Source organism: Armigeres subalbatus, chromosome 1 (genome assembly GCF_024139115.2).
Source record: "Armigeres subalbatus isolate Guangzhou_Male chromosome 1, GZ_Asu_2, whole genome shotgun sequence".
Taxonomy (NCBI): domain Eukaryota; kingdom Metazoa; phylum Arthropoda; class Insecta; order Diptera; family Culicidae; genus Armigeres; species Armigeres subalbatus.
In genome coordinates, this window is record NC_085139.1 from 58336569 (window position 1) to 58360388 (window position 23820).

Sequence of the window (23820 nt, forward strand, 5' to 3'; positions counted from 1 at the left end):
GTTCTGTTTTCTCAAGAAAGGATTGATTTCTTATTGATAAGGGGCGCGCCTTCAATGGGATTGCTCTCTATGAAGGGTCTAAATAGCGGGACCTTGTCATGGTGGTCTTGAGAAAACAAAACAACAACTGTATCGAAACCGATACTACATTGCTTCTTAATAGCACTGGAGTAATTCGACATGCACTTAAACACTGAGAATACGGGTACCGCTACAATAGATCTAATAATTGGTCGCAGTGGCACACCCGAACAGGAAAAAAAAGTATAAAAAATAAAAATAAAAACAAAGAATAAAAAATAAATAAGAAAGAAGAAAGTAGGCAGAAGGAAATAGGAGGAAGAAAGACGGATAAAGGAATTGAGAAGGAGGAAAAAGGAAGAAGGAACAAAGAAGGCAGAGTGAGGAAGAAAAACGGAACAAGGAAGAAGGAATAAGAGAGAAAGAAGAGGAAAGAAATAACAAGGAAGAAGACAGAAGGAAGAGAAAAGAAAGAAGAAAGATCGAATAAGAAAAACCCAGATCAATCCACCTAGCGTTGGTGGTGCCTTTATCGGGTACCTACATCGGGTTGAAAGTTCTGCCTTGTCGATGCAGCACCGTTTGCACGGTTTTGCGTAGAGCCCCTCGTTGGCACTCGGACGATGATTTTAGTGAATAGGAGATTTTAGAAATTTAGTTTACGTGGCGAAAGAAGAGCTGGAGAACTCATCTGTTGACTACAATGGAGTTACACACAAGCTGAGGCGTCCAAAGCGAAGTGAGGAAAGTGGAACGGTCAAGCAGTTCAAACCGCTTTAATTTTTTCCAACCTAGCCACAAACTGTCAATGGTTGTCCGAAAAACTTCACAAGCTATCAAACAAAGCAGCAACCGAAGCATTTTCTTGGGGACGGAGTCAATGTTGGGTCAACGTGTTTGAGCGTGTGTACGTTACATAATGAAAAATAAAATCGGGACGGGTAACACCAGAAAATGGTGAAATAAATATGAATTGCGTTTTCGTAAAGCTGAAAATATGGCGTGTGAGCTTGAAATAAATGAAATAAAACAAAGTTTTAAGGGATTAAAGTGATATGAGACGGAAAATATCACTTCCAATTTCTGAAAATATCTAAACCAAAATATAACATAAATTCATTTAGAGATTCGTAGATACCAGAATAATTTAATTCATATTTTGCCCAACGTTCGAAAATCCCCAAATCATTGGAGATCTCATACATACAAACTATAACATAGAGTCACCACTTGAGGGTGGAATTTCACAACTACAACAAAATTGAAACGCGCTGCAACTTTTACCACACTAATTCGGTTTATTGATATAATGGGTACCATTACAATACGACAGGGATGGGGGATGCTACATTTATAGTAAACTTCTTGAGACGAAATTCGACATAGACTACTAAACACAATATTTCTATATTTACTGTAGAATATAATATTCTTTGAATACTTACGAATCTCCAGTCACGCCGCTACCTTCCGAGTTGGGAGTTCTTCTCTCCCGCCGCAGCCGCTTGGCTGGCAGCTGGTCCTCCGTGGCAGGTTGTGACTCACTGCTGGATGCCCTGGCCGAAGCGGATCCCTTCCGGGTGATTCTGTCCAACGACGGAGAAACCGAGCTGCCCCGGCTAAGCTCCATCAGCCTGTCGACGTCAACCGGGTCGAGCAGTACCATTAGCCGCTTTTTTCGTTTGTGCACATTGCGTGTGGAAATGCGGCGACCTTCACTGGCGGGGGTTGCCTTTCGCTTGACCGAACTCCGTTCGGACGTAACCGAAGACGTTTCGGAAATCTCCGAAGCATCGTTCGAGGACTCTACTATGGTGAATGGCGAATCATTTGCGACGGATGTCGGTGAGTTGTTGGTCGACCGATTCTCTTCTGCCGGTTGGGTTTCATCTTTGCTGTTTTCTTCGGGGGGATTAGGCTCATTCTCAGGTTTGACTGGGAAATCTTCCGCCCGTTCTGCTGCGGAGTGTCCTGCTTCTGGTGCACTTGGAAGGACTTCCGGTTCTTCAGCAGTCTTTTCTAGCTGCTTTTCATTTGATTGCTGTGGCACTGCTTCTATATTGTTGACATTTTCTGGAGGCTCGAGAGGAGAATCATTCTTTATTTGTTCTTTGTCAACCGATGGCACATCAGCTCCGTTTGGTTTTGTCTTTTCAGTTTCGTTATTCTCTCTCTGAGCAGTTTCCATTTTAGTTGATTCTACCAGAGCCGTAGATTTGCTTTCATTTTCATCTGCATGACTACTAGTTGCTACCTGCGGTACATCATCCCTTAAAGGTGCTGTTTCGTCTAATACTACTGAGTTTTCTAAAACTATGTCCCGTTCGAACTGCTCGTCAACCAGTTTTGACTCATTGGCTGAAACTTCGGAATTAATCTCTTCATCGGATGTCTTTTGCTTTACTTTTGGTTGTTTACCAACCCGTTTTTGTTTCGATTGCTTTGCGTTTTTCCGAACAGGAAGTTTCCCTTGCTTTTTCTGTACTTCTGAGGGCTTTCTTGGCGGTATATCTGTGACTCCTTGCGCATCCGATTTTCTTTCTTCTAAATTCGTTACAGATGATATTTTGATGTTGCTAGATGTGTTTGCTTCTTCTACATCCAACTTTGTTTCTTCCGCCTTTGCCTCCTCGATAGGCGAGGTTTTGTTATCAGGTGTTAATTCTTGTTTGGCTTTTTCAACATCCGTTGGTTCATCTTGCGAGTTAGTATCCTTAACAAGTGACGTTTTTATCTTGATAGAAGACGAGTCTTTTGTCTCTTCGCCATCCGGCTTTTCATCTTCTGACATTGTCTCTTCCACGAATGAATCTTTTAATTCATTAGCCCGAGCTTGTTTCGCCTTTGGTTTTCTGCTGACCCGCCGTTGTTTTGTTGCTCTCGGCTTCGTGACAGGTGCTTGCTCTGGCGTCTTGACTGGTGCTTGCTCTGGCGTCGTGACCGGTTGTTGCTCTGGCGTCTTGACTAATGCTTGCTCTGGTGTTGTGTTCGCTGCTTGCTCTGGCGTTGTGATCGGTGCTTGCTCTGGCGTCGTGACCGGTGCTTGCTCTGGCGTCTTGACCAATGCTTGTTCTGGCGTCGTGACCGGTCCTTGCTCTGGCGTTGTGATTGGTGCTTGCTCTGGTGTCGTGACTGGTAGTTGCTCTGGAGTCGTAACAGGTGCTTGCTCTGGCGTCGTGGCCGCTGCTTGCTCTGGCGTCGTGACTGGTGGTTGTTCTGGCGTTGTGACCGGTGCTTGCTCTGGCGTCATGACCGGTGCTTGCTCTGGCGTCATGACCGGTGCTTGCTCTGGCGTCATGACCGGTGCTTGCTCTAGTGTCGTGACCGAAGCTTGCTCTGGCGTCGTGACTGGTGGTTGCTCTGGCGTCGTGACCGCTGCTTGCTCTGGCGTCGTGACCGGTGCTTGCTCTGGCTTCTCCTGCTTTTCTGAGGGCTCTTTGGAAGTTGCATCTGTTTCAACTACTTCTGGTAGCAGTACCTTCTCATCAGGTGACTTGTTTTCTTTTGATACTGATTCATCTTTTAATGTGGTGTCTGCTGTTTTCGACATTTCAAAGTTTGAAACAGCATCCGGCTCCTGTGGAATTTTTGTCTTTTCGACTGCCAATTCTACTTCGACTGCCAATTCTACTTCTATCGTCCTTTCAGCAGTTGTTTCTGAAGTTTTCTTATTGGTATCAGAAGTCTGCTGATCTATCATTTGCGATGAATCGCCACCATCAATTAGTTGTGCAGATGATGCAAGTTCCTGTTCACATTGTTGCACCTTCGCTGGCGCTTCTTTTCCATCAATTGTTTTGTCTAACGGAGCTTGATCTGCAGTTGACTCTGGTTGTTTCGTTTTCTCGGTGGATTTTAAAGTTTCGGGGATGGCATCTTCTTTCGTCTGTTCTTTTATATCTACGGTACATTCTTTGTGTTCTGATGACAATTCCTGAACAGCCATTTTAGTTTCTTTGGATTCAACTACCTTTATAGGATCCTCCACTTCCATTGGTTCATCACTCGATACATGTGCAATCGAATCTTCCTTTTCAGCGATCGCATTCCCTTCTTCAGAGTTCTTTGCAGCCGCTGTATCTTCCTTCGTTTCAACCTTTGAATCTTTAATTGCATTCGTTGTGTGTTCTCCTGATTCAGCAACTTTAGATGAGTCTGCCTGGTTCGAACCTTTTCCCTTTTCACTCATTTGGTCCACAAGCATTGGTTCATCACTTTCATCGGCTTTTGGGACATGCACCGTACCTTCAGCTATTTTCTCTGCATTAGTCGCTATTTGTTCAACTGCTTCCGGTTCACTTGAAGCATGATCCTTACCCGGACAAATTTCTGCTTGCTCCTTCGCGTCTCCATCCTTTACATTGGGATCGGTGATTTCCACTTTTTCCTCATTTTCAACCTCAACAGCAACCGTTGCTTCTTGTGTTGGTTCCCCTAATTTCACCGTGTCTTGCATGACCTTAACATCATCCGCAGCAGGAACAACTTCTCCATTCTCGAACTCCAGCTTGACATCATTAACCTTCTCCTGACTTGAACCACTCACATCAGCATTTTCCTGTTTAATTTCAACGGTCTTTGCCTTTGCATCCTGTACTTCTTGCTTGATCTTCTTCGTCTTATTCGTACTCACATCGGCTTCAGCTTCCGATCCATCGACGGTGCTGTTCGAGCTCTTCTCCGCCTCTTCCTTGTGCTTCTTGTAATGATCTTTAAAGCTCGACAGATTCAGGTAGAACCGCTCACAGGCCGGACATTTGAACGTGACTCTTTCATCCGGATGTACGGCCTTGTAGTGCTTCCTAAGCTGGGCCGTATCCGTCACCTGCACCTGGCAATGGTTACAATTAACTTTAAATTCGCTCTGCACATGATTGGCTGCAATATGTCGTTCCCGGTTGCTCTTACTAATGAACAACTTCGGACAGTACGGACAGTTGATAATCTTGAGGACCCGCGTCGACGTGGGGCTATGGTACCGCTCTCGGTGCGTGTCCAACCGAGCCCGGTAGCCAAAGTCCAAGCCACAGTCTTCACATTTGAGACATTTATTCGACTTATGAGCGGACATGTGCGCTTGCAGGTTCTTCTTGGTCTTGAATCGCATCTGGCAGCGACTGCACTGGAAGGACAGCGAGTTCTGATGAGCCAAAAGGTTACGCTTCTGTTGGAACATTTTCGAACAGCAGTGACATTTGTAGCGGAGCTGGTACTGGTGCTCTTTAGGATTGTACTCAATTTTATGGTGGACTTGCATGTGCTGCTTTCGATAACGAATAGGTTGAGTACAGAGAGGACATTTGTACATCATCATAAACGACGGATGAGCTTTAATCAGATGCTTCTCAAGGAGTTCCTTTGTCGCTAGTTTTTTCTCACACTTGGTGCAAGGATATACCATCGTTCCTGTAATTGCGTCATACTCCGTGATCACCTCTGTGTGGGCTTTATCTTTGTGTTCGATAAGCCTGGCTTCGGTGGTGAAACTATCGTCGCAAGACTGACACTTAAACAAAGCGATCTCGGAATGTTCTTTCTCCATGTGCTTCAGAAGCCAATGACGGGAGGCAAAATCGGCATTGCAGTGTTGACAAACGAACGGACTGATGCCCATATGTACCACCAGAATATGAATCCTCAGCAGTGTTATTGTTTTCAGATCTTTTTGACACGTTGTGCACACGCAGTTTTTCAACGGAGGATCTCCTTGATGCTTCTGACGAATGTGATCCATCAGCAGTTCTCTTGAATCGAATTTAGTAAAGCATCTCTCACAAACCTGTATCTTCTCCGAGAGATTCTTCAACCGTTGGGGCTTTTTCTCATGGTAGATTCTTGTATGCAGATCATAGTACTTCTTCTCGACAAAGGTCATTTCGCACGAACCGCATTTGAAGCGCTCCAACGAAAAGCTGTGCGATGTCCTGTCGTGGAAGATTTGGAAGTGCTTATCCAATCGCTTCTGAGTACTGTACATCTGGTCGCATTCGGTGCACTTGCATGGGTGGTCCAATCTATGGAAATGAGCATGGCGATCGCGTATCGGAGCCGAAGGGAAGCGACGTTTGCAATGAGCACACTTGACACATTTCCACTCCGAAGGATGTTGAATTTTGGTGTGCTTCCTCATCAGTTGCATGTGACGGAATGTTTCCGGACAAAATTTACACTGATAGGTCCGGTTGTCCAGCCGGATGAAGGTATCGTCTTCTGATTCACTCTCGTCCTCGGCAACATCCATACTGACGTCGGAATTTCTGGTAGAATTTACCGCCGATGTGAAATTGCTCAAGTTCAGGGCACTATTGCCTGACAGATCCATAGCCATGGAAGCATTCAGTGCTGCGACATTCGGTTTGATGTCCAACTGTGCAGCCAATCCAAGCTGATTATTCGGATCGATCAATCTAAGAAAACGAAAGTAGATGTACTCGAGTTAACACAATCCATAGAAAAAGTTACTCACCTGCTAAACTCCCGTAGATAATCCAATGCTCCGTTCTCCAACTGGGACAGTAGCATAGGGAAATGTTCTGCTGCGAACGGCAACGGTGGTTGCGCTGTCAACGGTTGTGGGATCCCGGACGGAAGCCCTGCTGCCGCTGCATGTATCAAAGTAGACGAAGGCGGCGGCACTGTTGAAGCTGGGGCTCCTATCTGAATTTCCGGGCGGATTTCGCCTTCCTCCAGTTCATCCGACGGTGTCGGTACCTGATGGTGTTCCGGTAGAGGAATTTGATGTTTGACGTTGGCGTGCACTTCCATCTGGTGGAGCGTTTTGAAGTACATCCGGCACATCCAGCAACGGTATCGGATCGTGAAGGATGAATCCAGTTCACTTTCGCTGATTGTTGGATGTTTCTTCTGCAGATGCATCTGCTGATGCTTCACAAGGTTGCGGCAGTTGTTGCACTTCCACCAGGTTGGGTCCTGGTGGATTTTGCGATGGTTACGGAGTTCTTCTGTACTTGCGCAGTTTACACTACAGTCTATGCAGGCGTAACGGTTCATTCTCTTGCGCTCATCTGCTTCTGCTGATGCGTTTGTGTTTGTCTGTATAAGAAAGAAAAATGAAGAATTTGGTATGTTATGCGTATTCCAGGGTGGCCACTGAAAGTCGATTTTCAAATTCCCGGTTTTTTCCCGCTTTTCCCGGTAATTTTTGTCAAATTTTCCCGGTTTTAATTAAACTTGAAAAAAATCAGGGTAAGAGTTTTATTTACCTTTATACTTAAATTAATAATTAAATAATTTGAACAAAGATTTAACCCGAAGACAATCTTCGATTTAAACACATTTTAGGCAATCAAAACATTCGATTCGTAATTTATTCTATTTTTCCTTTTTTAATTTCTAGAAGTAATGTCCAGAAAGTAAATCTTGGATTTTTTTATTGGAAACTTTAAACGTTCCCGCTTCGCCTTATAAGCAGGTGGTCGTAGGTTCAATTCCAGACTCGTCCCTTTCCTACTTTGTATTTCTATCATAGTTATTTCGGTGTCTTACGTTCTACCAAAACGATTCCTACTGTTAAATCCTTCCACAACACTAACAATTCCAAAACCTCCCGTGGTACCTATAAGAGGTCGTAGAGTTCTCTGCATCTTTCTTAAGTAGGTGTCCAACTAGCCATCCTTCCCCCTCCTCAGCAATCACAAGGACGTGGCTAGGATAGATCTCGTCTATTGGAGAGTGCATTGCTTCCTCTTTAGAATATTATAGACATATTCATGAAATATTAAAAATTACCATTTTCAATGATTTGTAGAATTTTTAAATATAATTCCAAACAACCCTTGAACATGTATTAAAATATATATTATTTACTATATTCATTTTTATTCGAATTCTGTACAGTTGGAAATTACATGCAAAAAACAGATGTTCATACAAAGGCAAACTTGGACATTAGAAGAATAACGTAAAGATAAAAAAATTCATTTGAAAAAATGAATATTTCAATATTCGATTCTATGCATTTATATCTTCTAATATTTATTATATATAGCCGGGGTAAATTATTCATATTTTTGCCCAAGTTTTTGTTTAACAGATATAATTAATCACAAATCGTTTAGGTCCTATACTAGACGATATCCCCCAACCCCATAACTGAGGATATCCTACAACAAATGTACACATAAGTACAAAATATAGCTAGTCAGTCAAAAAGCCGATTACTCGAAATTGGAATCAAAATGATCTAGAAGCAAATGAATCTGGAAAAAAACTACTTATTTTTTATTCCTCACACATTATGTGCTAAAATCAAATAACTCAGTTAGAATGCGATTGAATAATGAAAATCAAAGAGAAAATCTTTCCCTTTATATCAACTTCATTGAACCCTTTGAAGAATTTTGAATGTAAGTTGCCCAAAATTTATTATTTCCCGGTTCATGTTCTGAATTCCCGGTTTTTCCCGCTTTTTTTCCCGGTGACTTCAATTTCCCGTCTTTTTCCCGCTTTTCCCGTTTTTCCCGGTTCGGTGGCCACCCTGGTATTCTAATTCAAAAAAGTACCTTCTGTGATTAAGTTCGCGATATTTTCTCAAGCCATTTTTAATGATATTGGAAATCGTACAGTAAGCTTTCTTGAAATCATTTATATTAGCCTTCGGGCTAAATGCGTCTAATTATAATGATAGTTATAAATGTCCAGCATTAGCTACATGTACCCAGCCCAAGGTAGAATGCCGACATACTATGTTTCATCTTTATTGTATCATGGAAGGGTGATAACGAACAACTTCCATGTAGCTGTACTTTTTTGGTCAAATCTTTCATTTAGACAACAGATTAAATGGAAAATAATTGATATAAGGACCGTTCACAAATAACGTAACGCTTTAAGGTCACTCCTGACGGAATCCAAGATTAAAAGTGCTCGCGTTTTCGGGGGCACACCACTCGATTCAGAGGCGGCGCACAACTGTCATATTTGTTGATTTAGCTTTGCTGCGTCGCAGCATGCGTGAAATAATAAAAATGACGGTTGTGCGTTGCTTCCGTATCGAGTGGTGTGCCCCCGAAAACGCGAGCACTTTTAATCTTGGATTCCGTCAGGAGTGACCTTAAGGAGATGGAGGAAGTCTGGCCGAGCGTTACAATTTCTACAAATAAATTAAGTCATCAACGCAAAATTATTACAACAGAGAGGGAAGAGGTCTAAACTTGCCCAAATTTGCGTTTGTGAACGGCTTATAATCTTTTTTTTCTGTTCCCTGAGTAAGGATTAAGGAAGGGTGAAACCTTCTTGAAAAGGCGAGCGGGCTAACTGTGCGACTGCCCTTGTCCCGATAAGTACGTTCAGATGTAACATTCCTGATCTACGTCGATCAGGCCATAAAGTACCTGTGTCAATCCTTGCATGGACCTCACTGCTTTCATAGGTACCCATGGAATCATTATAGGCGACTATCTACAACGGAGGCAACGATTCGGAGGAGGGACCCTTTCAACATGAAGAACAATCTAGAACTCAACAAAGGAGCAAGTGTGTCGAATCCGTTCGTCACATGTGGTTTGACGAGGTCTCCGCCTCAGCAGACCAAAAAGGCGGTAGAACAGCACCAGGCGGTAATACCGCAACGCAAGTAAGCAACGAAGGCGATGATAATTAGCAGCAGCTGCCCACGAACAATTGCTGGAACGTGCCTCATCAACAGCTGAAGATACTAGCAGCAAAGAGCTGGGCAGAAAAGCTCCACGAGTTTGTCGTCAAGGAGCTGGTGTTATATACCCGGAGGGCTCTTGGTTGGCCATGACGGCACAACCTAATGCAGAGGGCAAAAAATGCTGAGAAAGAATTGACTGATGCAAAACACGCCCTTGCATCAGCGGAGCTGCAAAATGAAACACCTGGACTGATTCCGGAAGAGTCCAACTAGAGCAGAAAAGAGAAGTTAGTGCAACCGGAAAACACACCGGCATCCGTGCCTAAGAGGCATAGATCCTCGCCCGGAGACGAAAGACCAGAAGGCTCCAAAAAAGCAAAGCTCCATATCGCAATGAAGGAGTAATTTAATTTGCTAGACGTCAAAATCTCAATCCGGCTAAGAAGGGGGGCATCCGGTACATAGTGCGCAGGAATAAAGCTTCCGGTAGATGCTGCCGACAAAGCATTAAAAATTGGTAAAGTTAAAGTTGGTTGGTCGGTGTGTTCTCTGAGCTTCTCTCAGCAACCAGAGGTGTGCTTCAGGTGCCAAAATTTTGGCCATCTGGCACGAAATTGTAAATGTCCAGATAGATCGAAACTTTATAGAAGGTGTGGAGAGGATGGCCACAAAGCGCAAAGCTACAAGAAGCCACCGAAATGCCTAATCTGTAGGAATGATGGATGTAGAGTAGATACCACGTTACTGGCGGTCAGAAATGTCCAGCATATACACAGGCGATGTCTGGTAATTCACAGTGGAGGTAAAACAAATTAATCTCAATCCCTGTGATATCGCGCAGAAACTGCTGTGGCAATCCGCAAAGGAATCGAAGTGCGACGTTGGAATAATTTCGGATCCATAGCGTATTCCATCAGGAGACGGCAATTAGGTAGCGGATGACGCTGGAACCGCCGCAATATGTACAGTAGGAGTATGTACCAGTCGTCATCGCTGGTGACTTTATGGCTGGGCGTTAGAGTGGGGCAGCCGTCTCACTAACCAAAGATTTTTGAGTCTGCTGGAAGCACTTGCTAGGCTGAACATACATTTGGTTAACGAAGGATCGACGACCACCTACCGGAGAGAAGGCAGAGAGTCCATCATTGATATTACCTCTTGGAGTCCTGGAATAGGAATAGCAAACCCAGCAAAGATGGGACTGATATGCGATCATAGACAGTATACTCATAGCGATCATTAGGCGGTCCGATACTGCGTCGGAGCGAAGATAACGATGCAAGCACGTGAGTGTGGTACCAAAGAGCTTAGGTGGAAGACAGAAACCTCTAACAAGGATGTGCTAGCATAGGCAATTAGATTTGAGCTCAGTCTGGTAAACCTGAGTCCAGGCGAGCTGGTTGCAGCATTGACTCGAGCCTGAGATGCAACCATGTCGAGAAAAGTACAGCCACGATATGTCCGCCGTCCAGTCTACTGGTAGAATGGAACGATCGCCAAACTCCGTCGCAAACTGTCTTCGAGCAAGGTGGAGAATGCAGAGAACCCGCAACAATGTCGAAAGAGAGGAGCGTAGATCTGTGTTCAGCGGAGCAAGAGCTGTTTTCGAAAAGGAAATTAGGTTTAGCAAGGCAGCCTGCATGCAAGAGCTTTGCCGTAACGCAGGTGCAGGGTTGTTACGAAGATCCTGAAATATTTTCCGCGCCAAATCCGCGCCGACTAAAATCAAATCCGCGCTTTTTCCGCGCGATATGAAATCCATTCCGCGCCAAATCCTCGCGACTTTGAACTAAATTCTAAGCAAATACACGTGAAATATCATTTTTTTTTATCGCAATTTACTGAACGTCTTCTCTTCAAGTTCGTTTTTTATAATATTCTTATTCTTCTTATTATTCCAACTGGAACTTAGCCTGCTTTTCAACTTAGTATTCTATAAGCATTTTCTCTACATACTAAGTAACCCGCAGATAGTATTACAACCACTCTAGATGGCCCTATTCACCACTAGAAGTACTGAACCTGAACTGAAAGTGAACAAGAACTAAACAGCCAAAACTTTTTCAATAAGCACCGCTTTTTGAATGATATGATGGTTTTGTTACGTTATTGTCAGTTGATTTTTTGTCGATATAAAAAGAATGTTAAGGTCAAATTTAATCATAATTAATTATAGATAAACTTGGCAAATAATAAGGAATCTACCAAAAGGGTGAGTTCTTCTGAAGAAATGAATTATGCAACTTTGTTATAATTATTGTTTACAAAACAAACTTGTGTAGATATTAAGGAATTAGACAATACAGCTCCGGTTATAAACAAAACTTCCATAAAACAATTCTTTGAATTCGTACCAAGAAACAAATAATACAAAATCTAATATGTTTGCTTAAGCTCCGTTGATTTACCAGTTAGAATCATGATTTTCAAGCGTTAATTACTTTGGAAATTCCAGAGGAATATTTTCAGAAATTTCAGCCGATTTTTTTTGGGAATTTTTCAGAATAACTTAAAATTTAGAAAAACGTTAAATTTAGCAAAAATCAGGTCGTTATTTATGTGTTATTTCTACTTCAATCCTTGTTTCTTGCACAACATTTTTAGTGGAAATTAATTTGTAATTTTTTAACCGTTTTTATTTGTTTTGACCATATTTGAATTGAAGCCAAAATCTCTGAGACTGTCTGCAAAAACTTCTTTGAGAATTCCTGTAGAAATACATTATTATTGGGGACAGATTCATCCCAAAAATTGCTGTGGTTGATCCTCCTGGAATTCTCCAGAAAATTTTCTTGGAAATGTTTGCAGAAATCCAACTACTCTCGGATCTGCTGCAGAAGTCGCTCTTTAATTGTACAAAAGCTCCCCTGGGAATGTATTCGGAAATTCTCTTGGAAATTTTTTGTTCAAGGAAATTCTTCAAAAACAACCTGCAGAAAATCTTTAGACTCTACTTGTGGAAATGTCTTCATGAGTTTCTGCGGAAATCGCTTCAGAAATTCTTGCAGAAATTGAATAAATTCCGCGGATATTCCTTCAAAATTTTCTTTAAAACTTTTCCGATTTTAAATGCTGCAAAAATCCTCTTTAGGCTGTGGAAATTCATTTACAAGGAATTTATACAAGGATCCTTTTTAAGGAGGTTTCTTCGTTTTCTGATGCTATTCCTGTAAAAATATACCATCGGAGCTATTCAAAAATAACGCAAAAAAAATCTTAAAAAATAACTTTTGAGAATCATTTTCTGCGGAAGCACCTATCAAAATGAAGCATCTGCATAAAAGCCAAATGAAAGAACATTTTTATGTTTTTAATTGTTGAATAAACCCTTATTCGTGCTAGTTGAACGTTATGAAAGCAATACAAAATGTTTCAACACTATGAAAGCATTCTTGACGAAAAGACTTTCAAAAAATGTTATCATGCTAAGTGCTTCATCGTTAAAAAAATAACCAATCAGAAACTGACAAATATCTGGGAATTACAAAGAAATTGACAAGGTGAAAATGGTTGTGCATGTCCTTTAAAACACATGATTTGTGATGTTTTAGAATCGAATAAAAATGGCAACAACCCTCCCTCCCCCCATGTAAGATTTTCCCATACAAATATTTTTTTTATTCATATGGAGTGTATGAAAATAACAAACCCCCCTCCCTCCTTAAGTGCCTACGTTATTAGTGTACGACCCCTAAGGGTTTGGACATATCCAACAACATTTGCCAATTAAAATAAAGCCCATCAAGCCCATCAAAAGACTAAAGACTAATTCTCAAATAAACGTCCATAGATCTAGCATTTTATTTATTAAATTTTCGCCTAAATCTAAATCCGCGCCAAATCCGCGCGAAACCCTAAAATCGTTATGTAAATCCGCGCCAAATCCGCGAAAACCGCGAAATCCGCGAAAATCGCGAAAATCGCGAAATCCGCGTAGTCGTAACAACCCTGCAGGTGGTAACCCATGGGGGGATGCATACAGGGTCGCTATTGCAGATTAGACGTCCATCGATACAACCAGTAAGATGCCCAGAAAAGCTTATGACAATTCGACACTGTTGTTTCATAAGGGCCAATGTTGCAAAGGTAAACAATGCCTTTTCCTGCAAATTCCTCAACAACTAGGACCGCTCCCAGCTAACAACCAATTGGAACTGGTGGCGCTATACGCCTTCTATCGAACGGAAGTCTAAAATACCGCCAGACGTCTCTAATCTTCCTGAAATCAGCAGAAGAAGTCAATGTTTACGTTTTCGACTTGGAAGCAGTGATCCGGGCGAACCCGGATATGTTCCGTATCACATTGCAGAAGTGCATTGATGAAGGAAACTTTCCCGATTGCTGAAAGCGGCAAAAACTAGTAATGCTTCCGAAGCCTGGTAAGCCACCCGGGTACCCATCGTCCTACAGACCTATTTGTCTGCTAGACACGGTCGAAAAGCTCCTGGAGAAGGTCATCCTCAACAGATTAGCTATCCATACAGAAGGCGATAACGGATTATCGAGCAGACAGTTTGAGTTCCGGAAGAGCAGATCCACAATTGACGCTATCCGGGAAGAAGCAGCTGAAGCAGCCAAGAAGCAAAAGAGTATAGGTATTCGCTACTGTTAGGATAGGTATTCGCGCTGTGGTTACCTTAGACGTGAAAAATGCGTTCAACAGTGCTAGTTGGGAAGCAAAAGCCAACTCTCTACACAGGATGAGGACACTAGTTTACGAAACACATGAGAACTATAGAGAGTAGGAATAACAGCTGGTGTTCCACAATGTTCCATCCTGGGACCGACGTTGTGGAATGCGATGTACGCCGGGTTATTGCAGCTTAGACTACCAAGAGGCGTGAAGATAGTTGGGTTTGCAGACGACGTGTTGCTCTTGGTAATCGGTGAACCAGTAGATGAGGTGGAAGAACGTGCTATGGAGGCCATAGGAATAGTGGAGAACTGGATGTGGGGAAAATAGCTGGCAATAGCCCACCATAAAACCGAAGTGATGATAATCAGCAACCGGAAAACAGTTCAGCAGACTACAATCACGGCCGGGGAGGTCACCATCGAGTCGAAGCGAGAAGTAAAGCATCTGGGGGTGATGATCGATGACCAGCTCAACTTCAACAGCTACGTCGATTACGCCTGCGATAAGGCAGCAAAAGCCACCGCAGCATTGACCAGACTAATGGCGAATAGCTCTGCGATTAGTAGCAGTAAATAAGATAAGTAAGACTCCTAGCTAGCGTTTCTAGAAGACTCCTAGCCAGCGTTTCCAAATTTTATTGGAGGAAGATTGTGCCTGCTATGGACTACGTGGAACGACGGGAGCACGCAAGATTGCGAGAGTCGATTCGTTCCCAAAGTGGCAGCTGGATTGGGACAGTAGTTCGAAAGGAAGGTGGACCTATCGGCTCATTCCGAACCTGCAGTCGTGGGTGAACAGAAAACACGGAGAAGTCAACTTCTTCCTGACGCAGTTCCTGTCAGGCCATGGATGCTTCAGGAAGTATTTGCAGAGCTTCGGACACGCAGAGTCTCCACTTTGTGTGGCCTGTCCGAACTGTGAAGAAATATCGGAGCACGTGATATTCGACTGCTCACAATTTAGGGCAGAACGGAGTTGGATCTTAACAGTCAGCACTCGTAGCATAATCTCCGAGAACATCGTTCAGGAAATGTGTGAAGATGAGAATAAGTGGAACGTGGTGAACAGAGCAGTAACGCAGATCATGTGGTCGTTGCAGCGAAAATGGCGTGAAGACCAGAGGGCGCTGGACAGTGAGTGAAGATGAAGAGCCGTGCCGTCCCTAAGAAGTGTGAGCAATTGTACGAGCGCCAAATGCAAAACGTGGCGTAGTGGGGATACGCAGTCATACTTTCATCAATAATGATGAGGAGAATGCAGCGAGCTAGCAATGCTTGCTAGAAGCTGGACAAGTGAAGTGCATGAGCACAGCCCCTCCCCGAAGTATTGACATCCAGTAAGTCCCGTAGGCATTAGAAGAGAGTAACCAAGTAAAAAAAATACACAGACATACGCATGCACATACACAAGGGGCAGCAGGGACTATGTCCAAGGGCAGTACGACCCCTTCCAACGGCCTCTTCCAGTAAGGGGGCCTGCCTAGGACGTGGTGAGGCTTGGCAATAAGCTTTGTTAAACCCTCAACAAAAAGCTGCATGTGTCCGCAAGCCGACTCTATCAAACCGACCGTTTGCCGCTCAAAGCGCACCGGAGCCCAGGGAGTGCCAATTGGCACATCAGCATCAATACCAGTGAGACCCTGATTATGACATTTTGGCCGCGTGTTAACGGACCTTGCCTCGGATATCGTAATATTGTGAAAGCGAGGGCTGGCAGTCTGACATTCTACTCTCTAAGTAGAGCCGGGTGACACTGACTCGAAACGGCGAGTGGGATAATGGCTAGGCTGTCTTCCGACCTCTAAAACTGTGGTGGGCCTTGTAGCACGTTGTCCAATCCTGCCATCAAGCTTTGCCTGCTGGGTGGGTGTAGGCTCAGATGCCCTTTCGCTTACATTGATATGGCTCTGAACACGTAAGTGTCAACCCTGGCATGGCCTCCCTGCAATCCGTAAGGCGGACAAAGATAACCATCATTAGAGGCGACTACTCCAATAGGATTCGACGGCAACCACAAGGATACCGAAATTATAATACTACTACCCGAGATGCGGGTAGTCGTCAAGTAACTCGATGATATCATCGAGTTCGCGAGCGCAAGACAGAAAATCAGGAAAGGAAATGAAACAGAACCTTCGGATGCTCCACCAGGCTGTTCGAGTCACAAGACAAGAACAGGATGCGTTTATCAGGCGGGTGGGGGGTAGATAGAAGGCCGACAAAGGTGCCCAAACCGATGCCTTCTCCTTCCTTGGAACTGCGGCCCAAGAGGCGATTGATTTCGTCCTGAACGGCCAATGAAGAAAAAAATTGCACCTAACCGGAACGGCTCAAACAGCGAGGCGGTACCAGTCGACCGGTGCCACCGGCACAAGGGACCGAAAATCCCTGGCAGCTGACCAGTAGGGCAAAGCGGAAGTCGAACGCATCTCGACTTACAAAGAAAGTTAAAGACAGAGGCGAGGCCTTGTTGGTGTAAACTTATAAGAATAGATACTAAAATCGATGGGGGCGGCCGAAACGCTTTCGGCTTTGGGTCAGGACGTGCGAAGCGTCAGACGTACCAAGACCGGTGAGATGATCTTGGTTCTGAAACGCGGAGCGAGAGCTAGTGGGACGGACTACAGGAAGCTTGGGTGACGGCGTGTGTTTGTTGGGGGCGGAAGTGACCCTCCATTGCAAGCAACTGGGCGAGGTCACAAACGCAGACGACGTCTTCTCTACCGCCAGAGACCAGTGCGGTACAGAGGCCGAGGAGACCTTTGTATGCCTAAGAGACGGTCCCGTTGGCAGGTAGCCTACCTCAGATTATTGGTTGCGGAAGCCAAAAAGGTAATGGAGTGAGGGATCGGCTGATCGGTATGTCCAGTGCTAAGAGTCGTAGCAACCTGTGTCGTCGTTGTGGTGAGGAAGGGCACAAGGCGCAGGAATGTGATAAGACACCAAAGTGCCTCTTCTGCGCCACGTTATGAGTAGAACTTCGTATCCCATGAGCATGAGCATGATTGACCGCTCACAGTTGCTACTCCGTTATTGCCAGGTCAGTTGTAATTACACAGAGAACCAATAGATGAAGTTTGGGACTAACATCATCTTCAATGTGTAAGAACTGGTTACCCAAAAATAAGCAATACCAGCGCCTGCCGTATCCGAATGCAGGTCAATTAAGGAATGGGTAGGAAATTGTTGACGTGATACTCGCTTTGATAGAAGCCGACGAGTCATCTGCACTTCCCCGAGAAATCACTGGAATGTTTGATATATGGGGTAGGGATTGTGGCAGGGTTCGTTTTGGTAAACGGTCTGCCGTGTATAACGTGTAGTTTGATTTAAAACAAAAAATAATTGAACGAACGCTAAATATTTTAATGAACTACACAACTGGATGCGGACTAAAATTTTCTCTTTATGATCAATTTAATCACCAGCACGATGAATTTTTCTTGGTGGGACAATCAAAGCATTGTCCTACCCATGATTGTGGTAAAAACCTATAAAGTCATTGGTTGGCAAAAATTTGTGTGTTAGCAGAAGGTGATTTTAAAGTTAATCAGAGTCCAAACAATAATCATAGATGTTTTTGGGATCCTAAAGTTATAGACTACTGATTGTTGTTTTGGACTTCGTCAAATCGTCGTTTGAATCTTTGTTTACAAAAGCAGATAAGTCGTTTTGAAAATTTTGTCTTGAAATAGAAATTGTTGAAATCTGCAAATGCGATTAAATAATTTTTTTTAGAAGTTATGATAAAGCACGATTGAATGGGTTATTAGAAGCCACGAAAAAAGTCTTCTTCAAATCTCTATTGAACCAAAAACATACCAAAGACCGCTTTAAATCTGATCCGTAAGGGATTCTGAGCTCCCAAAACAGATTTATCGACAATCATGCGATTTTTTGGAAATTTGTTTTGGATTGCTTGATCCCAGAGGTAATGTGAAATCCTACTAGTTAGAAATAATTGATTGAAACAATTGATTTTTTTTTTAAATTTCTGTCACCCGTGACTTCTTCAGGAAGCTTGTAGAGATGTTCGATAATCGATAATTGGAAAGCAATGTCCTAAAAATAGAGGAAATTTTCTAAAATTATATAAATATTCCGGCCTAAGTCTTGATTATTTTTAGAATTGATTATATTGCAAGCATATTTTTTTCCATATTGAAATGGATTCCATATCAACATAGAACAGTTATGCTTTCAGCGGAAGTATAGATAGAATGTGCATCGACTTCTCAATACCAGAACTGTTGCTCAAATCGGAAACATGCTCGGCGGTCTAGTGGCTATCGTTTCTGTCTATGAGCAAGAGGTCACGGGTTCGATCACAGGCTCGCTCGCCTCTTTTCCTATTCTGAATGCCTTAGTTCTTTCTGTGTTTCACCTTCTACCAAAACGATTCCTATCGTTACAGTTTCCACACTAACAGTTCCAAAACATCCTGTGGCACCGATGAGAGGACGTAGAGTTCTCTGTTCCTTTCTTAAGTACAAGGTGTCCCAATTAACCTTGCTTTTCCCTCCAGCATTCACAAGAACGAGGATAGAACTGATCTCGACTGTTGATGAGTGCCTTGCTTGCAGTGATTAGTACAATTTTTGTTAACGGTAGGTACATCCGTTATAAAAGTCTTAAAACACCTGCAAATTTATGCGAATCGCTGTTAATACCAGAACTGTTCCCCAAATCGGCATTTCCTATTTGTCCTACCCACGACTCGGAACGTGGATGCGCCTCTGGAAGGGGTCAAGTGTTAATAGAGGTGCTAGCGAAGTTCGACACAGTACTAGTCAATGATGGTTCCGCTAGTCCGTTCAGAAGGAATGGAGACGAGTCATGGATTGACGTAACGTTTGCCAATCCTGGTCTGGCACCAGACTTGGGCTGGAGGTTGGATGTGAGTTACACCCATAGTGAACGTCTAGCAATTCGCTTTAAGATCAACTATGGCGTGCAACATCCGAGGTCCGGGGATCCATGTCAGGTCCGTGTCAGGTCTACAGCGAAGTTTTCACCGCGGCCCTGGGACTGGAAGCCAACACTGAAGGTCTAAGCGGGGATGCATTGGTAGCTGTCCTATCACGCATGTGCAACGCCACAACCCTTGGAAAACCTTGCCGAGAAATGACAAACGCTCGGTATACTGGTGGAGTACCGAGATTGCGGCCCTTCGATCGACTTGCTTCAAGGCTAAACGAAGGATGCAACCTGCCCGCACCGATGATGAAAGAGTGGACCGCCGTGAAGTTTTTCGAGCTGCGAAACTGGCCTTTAACAAGGCTATCAAGAGCAACAAGAGATCGTGTTTCGACAACCTATGTGAAAGCTCCAACGCGAATCCGTGGGGTGACGCCTACAGGATAGTAATGGCCACGACTAAAAGGGGCTCTTCACTTCCCCAACAGTCCCCGGAAAGGTTTGCGAGGATTATTGAAGTACACTTCTCGTCCCGAGCCACAAGTCTCTGGCCTCTTGCACCGCAAGGCAATATGGGTGCGGCCGAAATGGTGGCTCTGGTGACGAAGGTAGAGTTACTCGTGGTGGCCAAATCGCTGGTAACGCACAAGCTCAAGGGCCTGATGGAGTTCCGAACAGCGCTCGCAAGGCAGCAATCATAGCGAAACCGAATATGTTCAGGCTATCTATGCAGAGATGCATTGATGAGTGTAGATTCCCCGAAAGATGGAAACGGCAGAAATTGGTGTTGTTGCGGAAGACCGGGAAGCCAACGACAATTGGAGTTTTCGAGAGTAAAGTGTGGCGTACCATCTATGGCGGGGCGCAGATAAAAGACGGTACATGGAAGAGGAGAATGAAACACGAGATAACACATAAATAAAGTTAAAAAAAGAAGAATGAAACACGAGTTTCAAAAGCTGTTGGGAGAACCATACATTGTTCGCAACGGAAGACTGCGGTGGGCCGAGCACGTAGCCAGAATGTCGGATAATAACCTGGTGGAAATGGTTCTCGATAGCGATCCGACGTGCACAAGAAGGCAAGGTGCGCAGCTAGATCAATCGGGTGGAAGACGATTTGCGGACCCTCCGAAGACTGCGTGGCTGACGACGTACAGCTATGGACCGAACTGAATAAAAACGACTGTTATGTACTGCACAGGCCACTCCGGTCTTAGACTGAAGAAATAATAATTATAACAATAGAAGCCCAAGCAGTTCTGATTGACTATTGAAAGCACGCACTTAGTTGATCATTGAGGAAACCGAATAGGTGAGTACGCACCTACAACCCACAAAATCCCAAATGCTTCTTCATATTATACTACACAAGTTTACTAATTTTGTATTTCTACTAATTATACATAATTGCAAAGCACAGAAGAATAGCAAACGGCAATCCAACAGATTTAGCAATCGCTCAACGCTGCGTTTAATATAAACCTGTATGATTGTTGTTATGTTACATCCCCCCACTAGGACATTGCCGCCTCGCTGCTTAGTGTTCAATCAGCACTTCCACAGTTATTAAATGCAAGGTTTCTAAGCCAAGTTAATATTGTAGCATTCGTATATCATGAGGTTAATACGATAATACTTTTATGCCCAGGGAAGTCGGAACAATTTCCAAACCGAAAATTGTCTTGACCGGCACCAGGAATCGAACCCAGCCACCCCAGCATGGTCTTGCTTTATAGCCGCGAATCTTACCGCTAGGCTAAGGAGGAGCCCCCTGCAATGCAACAACCAAATTTATTAACAAACATTGAGTTTTTTTTCTGCCCCTCGTAATGATGTTCCCAAATCCCAAATATTAATTGACCCTGATTTTACCTTATGTTTGTAAAAGTTAAATATCTTTAATAATCCAAGCATGACATAAATAATAACTTACCGGTTGTGGCTCTGTCTTAACTACAGCATCACCAACTGCCGCAGGATCGCTCTCTGATCCCGCACTTGGAGGTACTCCCTCCTCGTCCTCCAAATGATCCTCAGCAAACTGTCCGAACTCGTCCGGACTGATGCCATGTTCGGTTTTCAAATGGGCCACCAATTGCTGCGAGTAGGCAAAATCAAAACCACACTGTTTGCACACATGAGGCTGCTTGCCCAAATGGACCCGTAGGATGTGATTGCGGAGAATCGTAATGCGACTGAACTGTCTCGAGCAGGTGCCGCACACAAGCGTTTCCTGCTTCGGATCATTCGAGTGTTGCTCCTTGATGTGGTCCTTTAGCAGCTTGTACGATTCGAAAGTAGTCATGCATTTCTCGCACACCTGCATCCGGATGACACCCAGATCGCCATCAGCATTAGTCGGTTGATGAGATCTAATGTGCTGCAGCCTAGCTGTTTTCGTCATGAAAGATTTGGTGCAGTGTTTACATTTGTACATCTTTGCCTCGTCCGGATGTTGCTCCTTACAATGACCCATGAACAGCGACATTGACCGAAATTTTTCCGAGCATACTCGGCACTGGTAACAGCGATTTTCCAACCGTTTATACGGAAGATCTATCTCCTCTTCATCGTCATCCTGCAGTGGTTCAGACTTAACCACCCGATCCAACCCTAGCCTTCTTCTTCGTATGGCAATGTCAACCTTCAGGCAGTTCTGTCGGAAAAGGTCAAACTGATCCAGAATCAACTGGCATGACGTACACACGGCACAGGAAGAATCGTCCTCCATTGTCAGCCCCACTCCAATGTACTGGCCAATCAGTTCCAAAACGTACACATTTGGATCGGTTCCCGGTGGAAAAAGCGGAACTACATCAGGCGTCGTCAAACACAAGCGACAGTACGTCTCTGGGTTGTCATTTGGCCTGCGAATGGAGAAAAACACAAAGCTTCACTGCACAAAACCACTAGCCGAAGAAAACACATTGGAACTTACACGACCGGAAGATCCTGCTGGGAAAATATACTGTCCGATGCAAATGGATCCTCCCTTGAGGAGGACATTGAGAGATCCATCTTGTTCTGGATGTCTTCTCGTTTTCTGCACCGTCGTTGTCCTCCAGAATGAAAATTTTTACTCTTTTCTTCTTTCTGTCATCGGCGATTTTTCGCAAAGCAAGCCGTGGAGCAGTGTTGTCAGTTGTGTAGTTTTCACTCCGTATAGGTGAAAACCGCAGGTATAATGTACAAATTTATTGTTATTACCTCTCATTCATTAGTCATAGATGTTTGTTATCTCTCATAAATTCAAAAGCATTTAATCAATCGTCAAATAAATGTTTGAACTTTATTCATTAAAATTAATAAACCATGAACATCAGAAATAACCAACCTATTTTCCATGCCGGCAACACTGACCGAAACGAAGAGCGTGAAAAGGAAGATCGATTAGTGTTTTTGCTTGCTGATGCGCGATTGCACCAACACATTCTCGGTGGTGTTTATGCGCAGAACGGCACCGAATGCGCACGCGAAGTAGGAGAGAATAGGAGGGCAACATAAATATGCTGCTGGCGGCCGGCAATGCGAAGACGAAAGACAACAAACAACATGGCGAAACACATGCAGCATAAATGCACAGATATGCGGACGTGTTGATTGGTAAATAAATATCAAAGGAATGATGTGACACGAATGATGCCTTGAAAAACATATTCATACCAGCACTGCGAAAATTCCACACATTTTTATTGGCAAAAATCCATTAATTTAATTCATGATTCTAATTAGTGCACGCATAACCACTCTCAACGCGAAGTACAAATATAATCTATAATCAAATAAAATGTATGTGTGGTCTCTAATATGCAGTTGAATGTGTGTGGGTACAAATAGCACAAATTTGGGTCGCCAAATTGCAAAAAAATATCTGTGCGACAAATATATTCAATATAAAGAATTTTCTCGGTGAGGGGAACTGTTCGGCACTTCATCTCATAGCTTCCATTTCCATCCCATCGAAAACAAAGCAATGAAATGGAATTTGCTTTGTTTTACTTTTTATTTTTGTGATTTAGGTATTTCTGCATGTTAGCAAAAAGAAGCGTTGGTGCTGTAGTATTTTTTTTATTATTATACAGTATACCCCCGCTGATCCGACAAATGTATGGCCGGACTATCGGGGTTTCTCTTGTTAATCCGACTGTCAGATCCATACGAATGAACCAAAACAAAATCACAGCACAAATTTGAAAACTGACAGCATAATGTGTTTAAATGGGTGTTGATACTTTTTAATCCGGAAAATTCCGAATTAGCGAGAACCGGACTAACGAGTCGTCGGACTAGCGAGGTCCGGATAAGCGGGGGGATACTGTATTTAGCAACCTATAATAATCGGATGCCCGTTTGTCTGTGATAATGGCGTACGTGAGCTCGCACTGCAGTGTGATGGCAGTGTTGCCAAATTTGAAGTACACAGGATTCTGTTTTTACACGATTTTTTTTCGCTCGTATTTATGATCGTGTGACTTTATTTTACCACCAAACTCTTCGTAACATGTTTCAAAAAATCCAGACTAAATCAAAGAAAAATCACATGAAAATTATTATGCGTTAAACATTTAGGATGAGTGGAAGATTGAGAAAATGTAAATCATGTGAAAACAGAATCCAGTGTATTTATTT

The 23820-nt window shown here is 43.5% G+C and overlaps 1 protein-coding gene across 1 annotated transcript; it reads right to left on the reverse strand.

Annotated features, from left to right (window-relative positions):
• Positions 1–1299: 1299 nt before the first annotated feature.
• On the reverse strand, positions 1300–22312 carry LOC134225940 (uncharacterized). The gene is made up of 4 exons (XM_062706396.1): positions 22130–22312; positions 21125–22058; positions 6488–7074; positions 1300–6428 (listed from the first exon to the last, which is right to left on the reverse strand). The coding sequence occupies exons 1-4, from the start codon at positions 22207–22209 to the stop codon at positions 1463–1465; spliced, it is 6567 nt and encodes a 2188-aa protein (XP_062562380.1). The 5' UTR covers positions 22210–22312; the 3' UTR covers positions 1300–1462.
• Positions 22313–23820: the final 1508 nt, after the last annotated feature.

Coding starts and splice junctions, on each gene's coding strand:
- LOC134225940 (XM_062706396.1), bottom strand. CDS start 22,209: ATGGATCTCTCAATGTCCTCCTCAAGGGAGGATCCATTTGCATCGGAC. Junction 22,059..22,129: donor CAGCAGGATCTTCCGGTCGT/GTAAGTTCCAAT, acceptor CTCCATTCGCAG/GCCAAATGACAACCCAGAGA. Junction 7,075..21,124: donor TTAAGACAGAGCCACAACCG/GTAAGTTATTAT, acceptor TTTCTTATACAG/ACAAACACAAACGCATCAGC.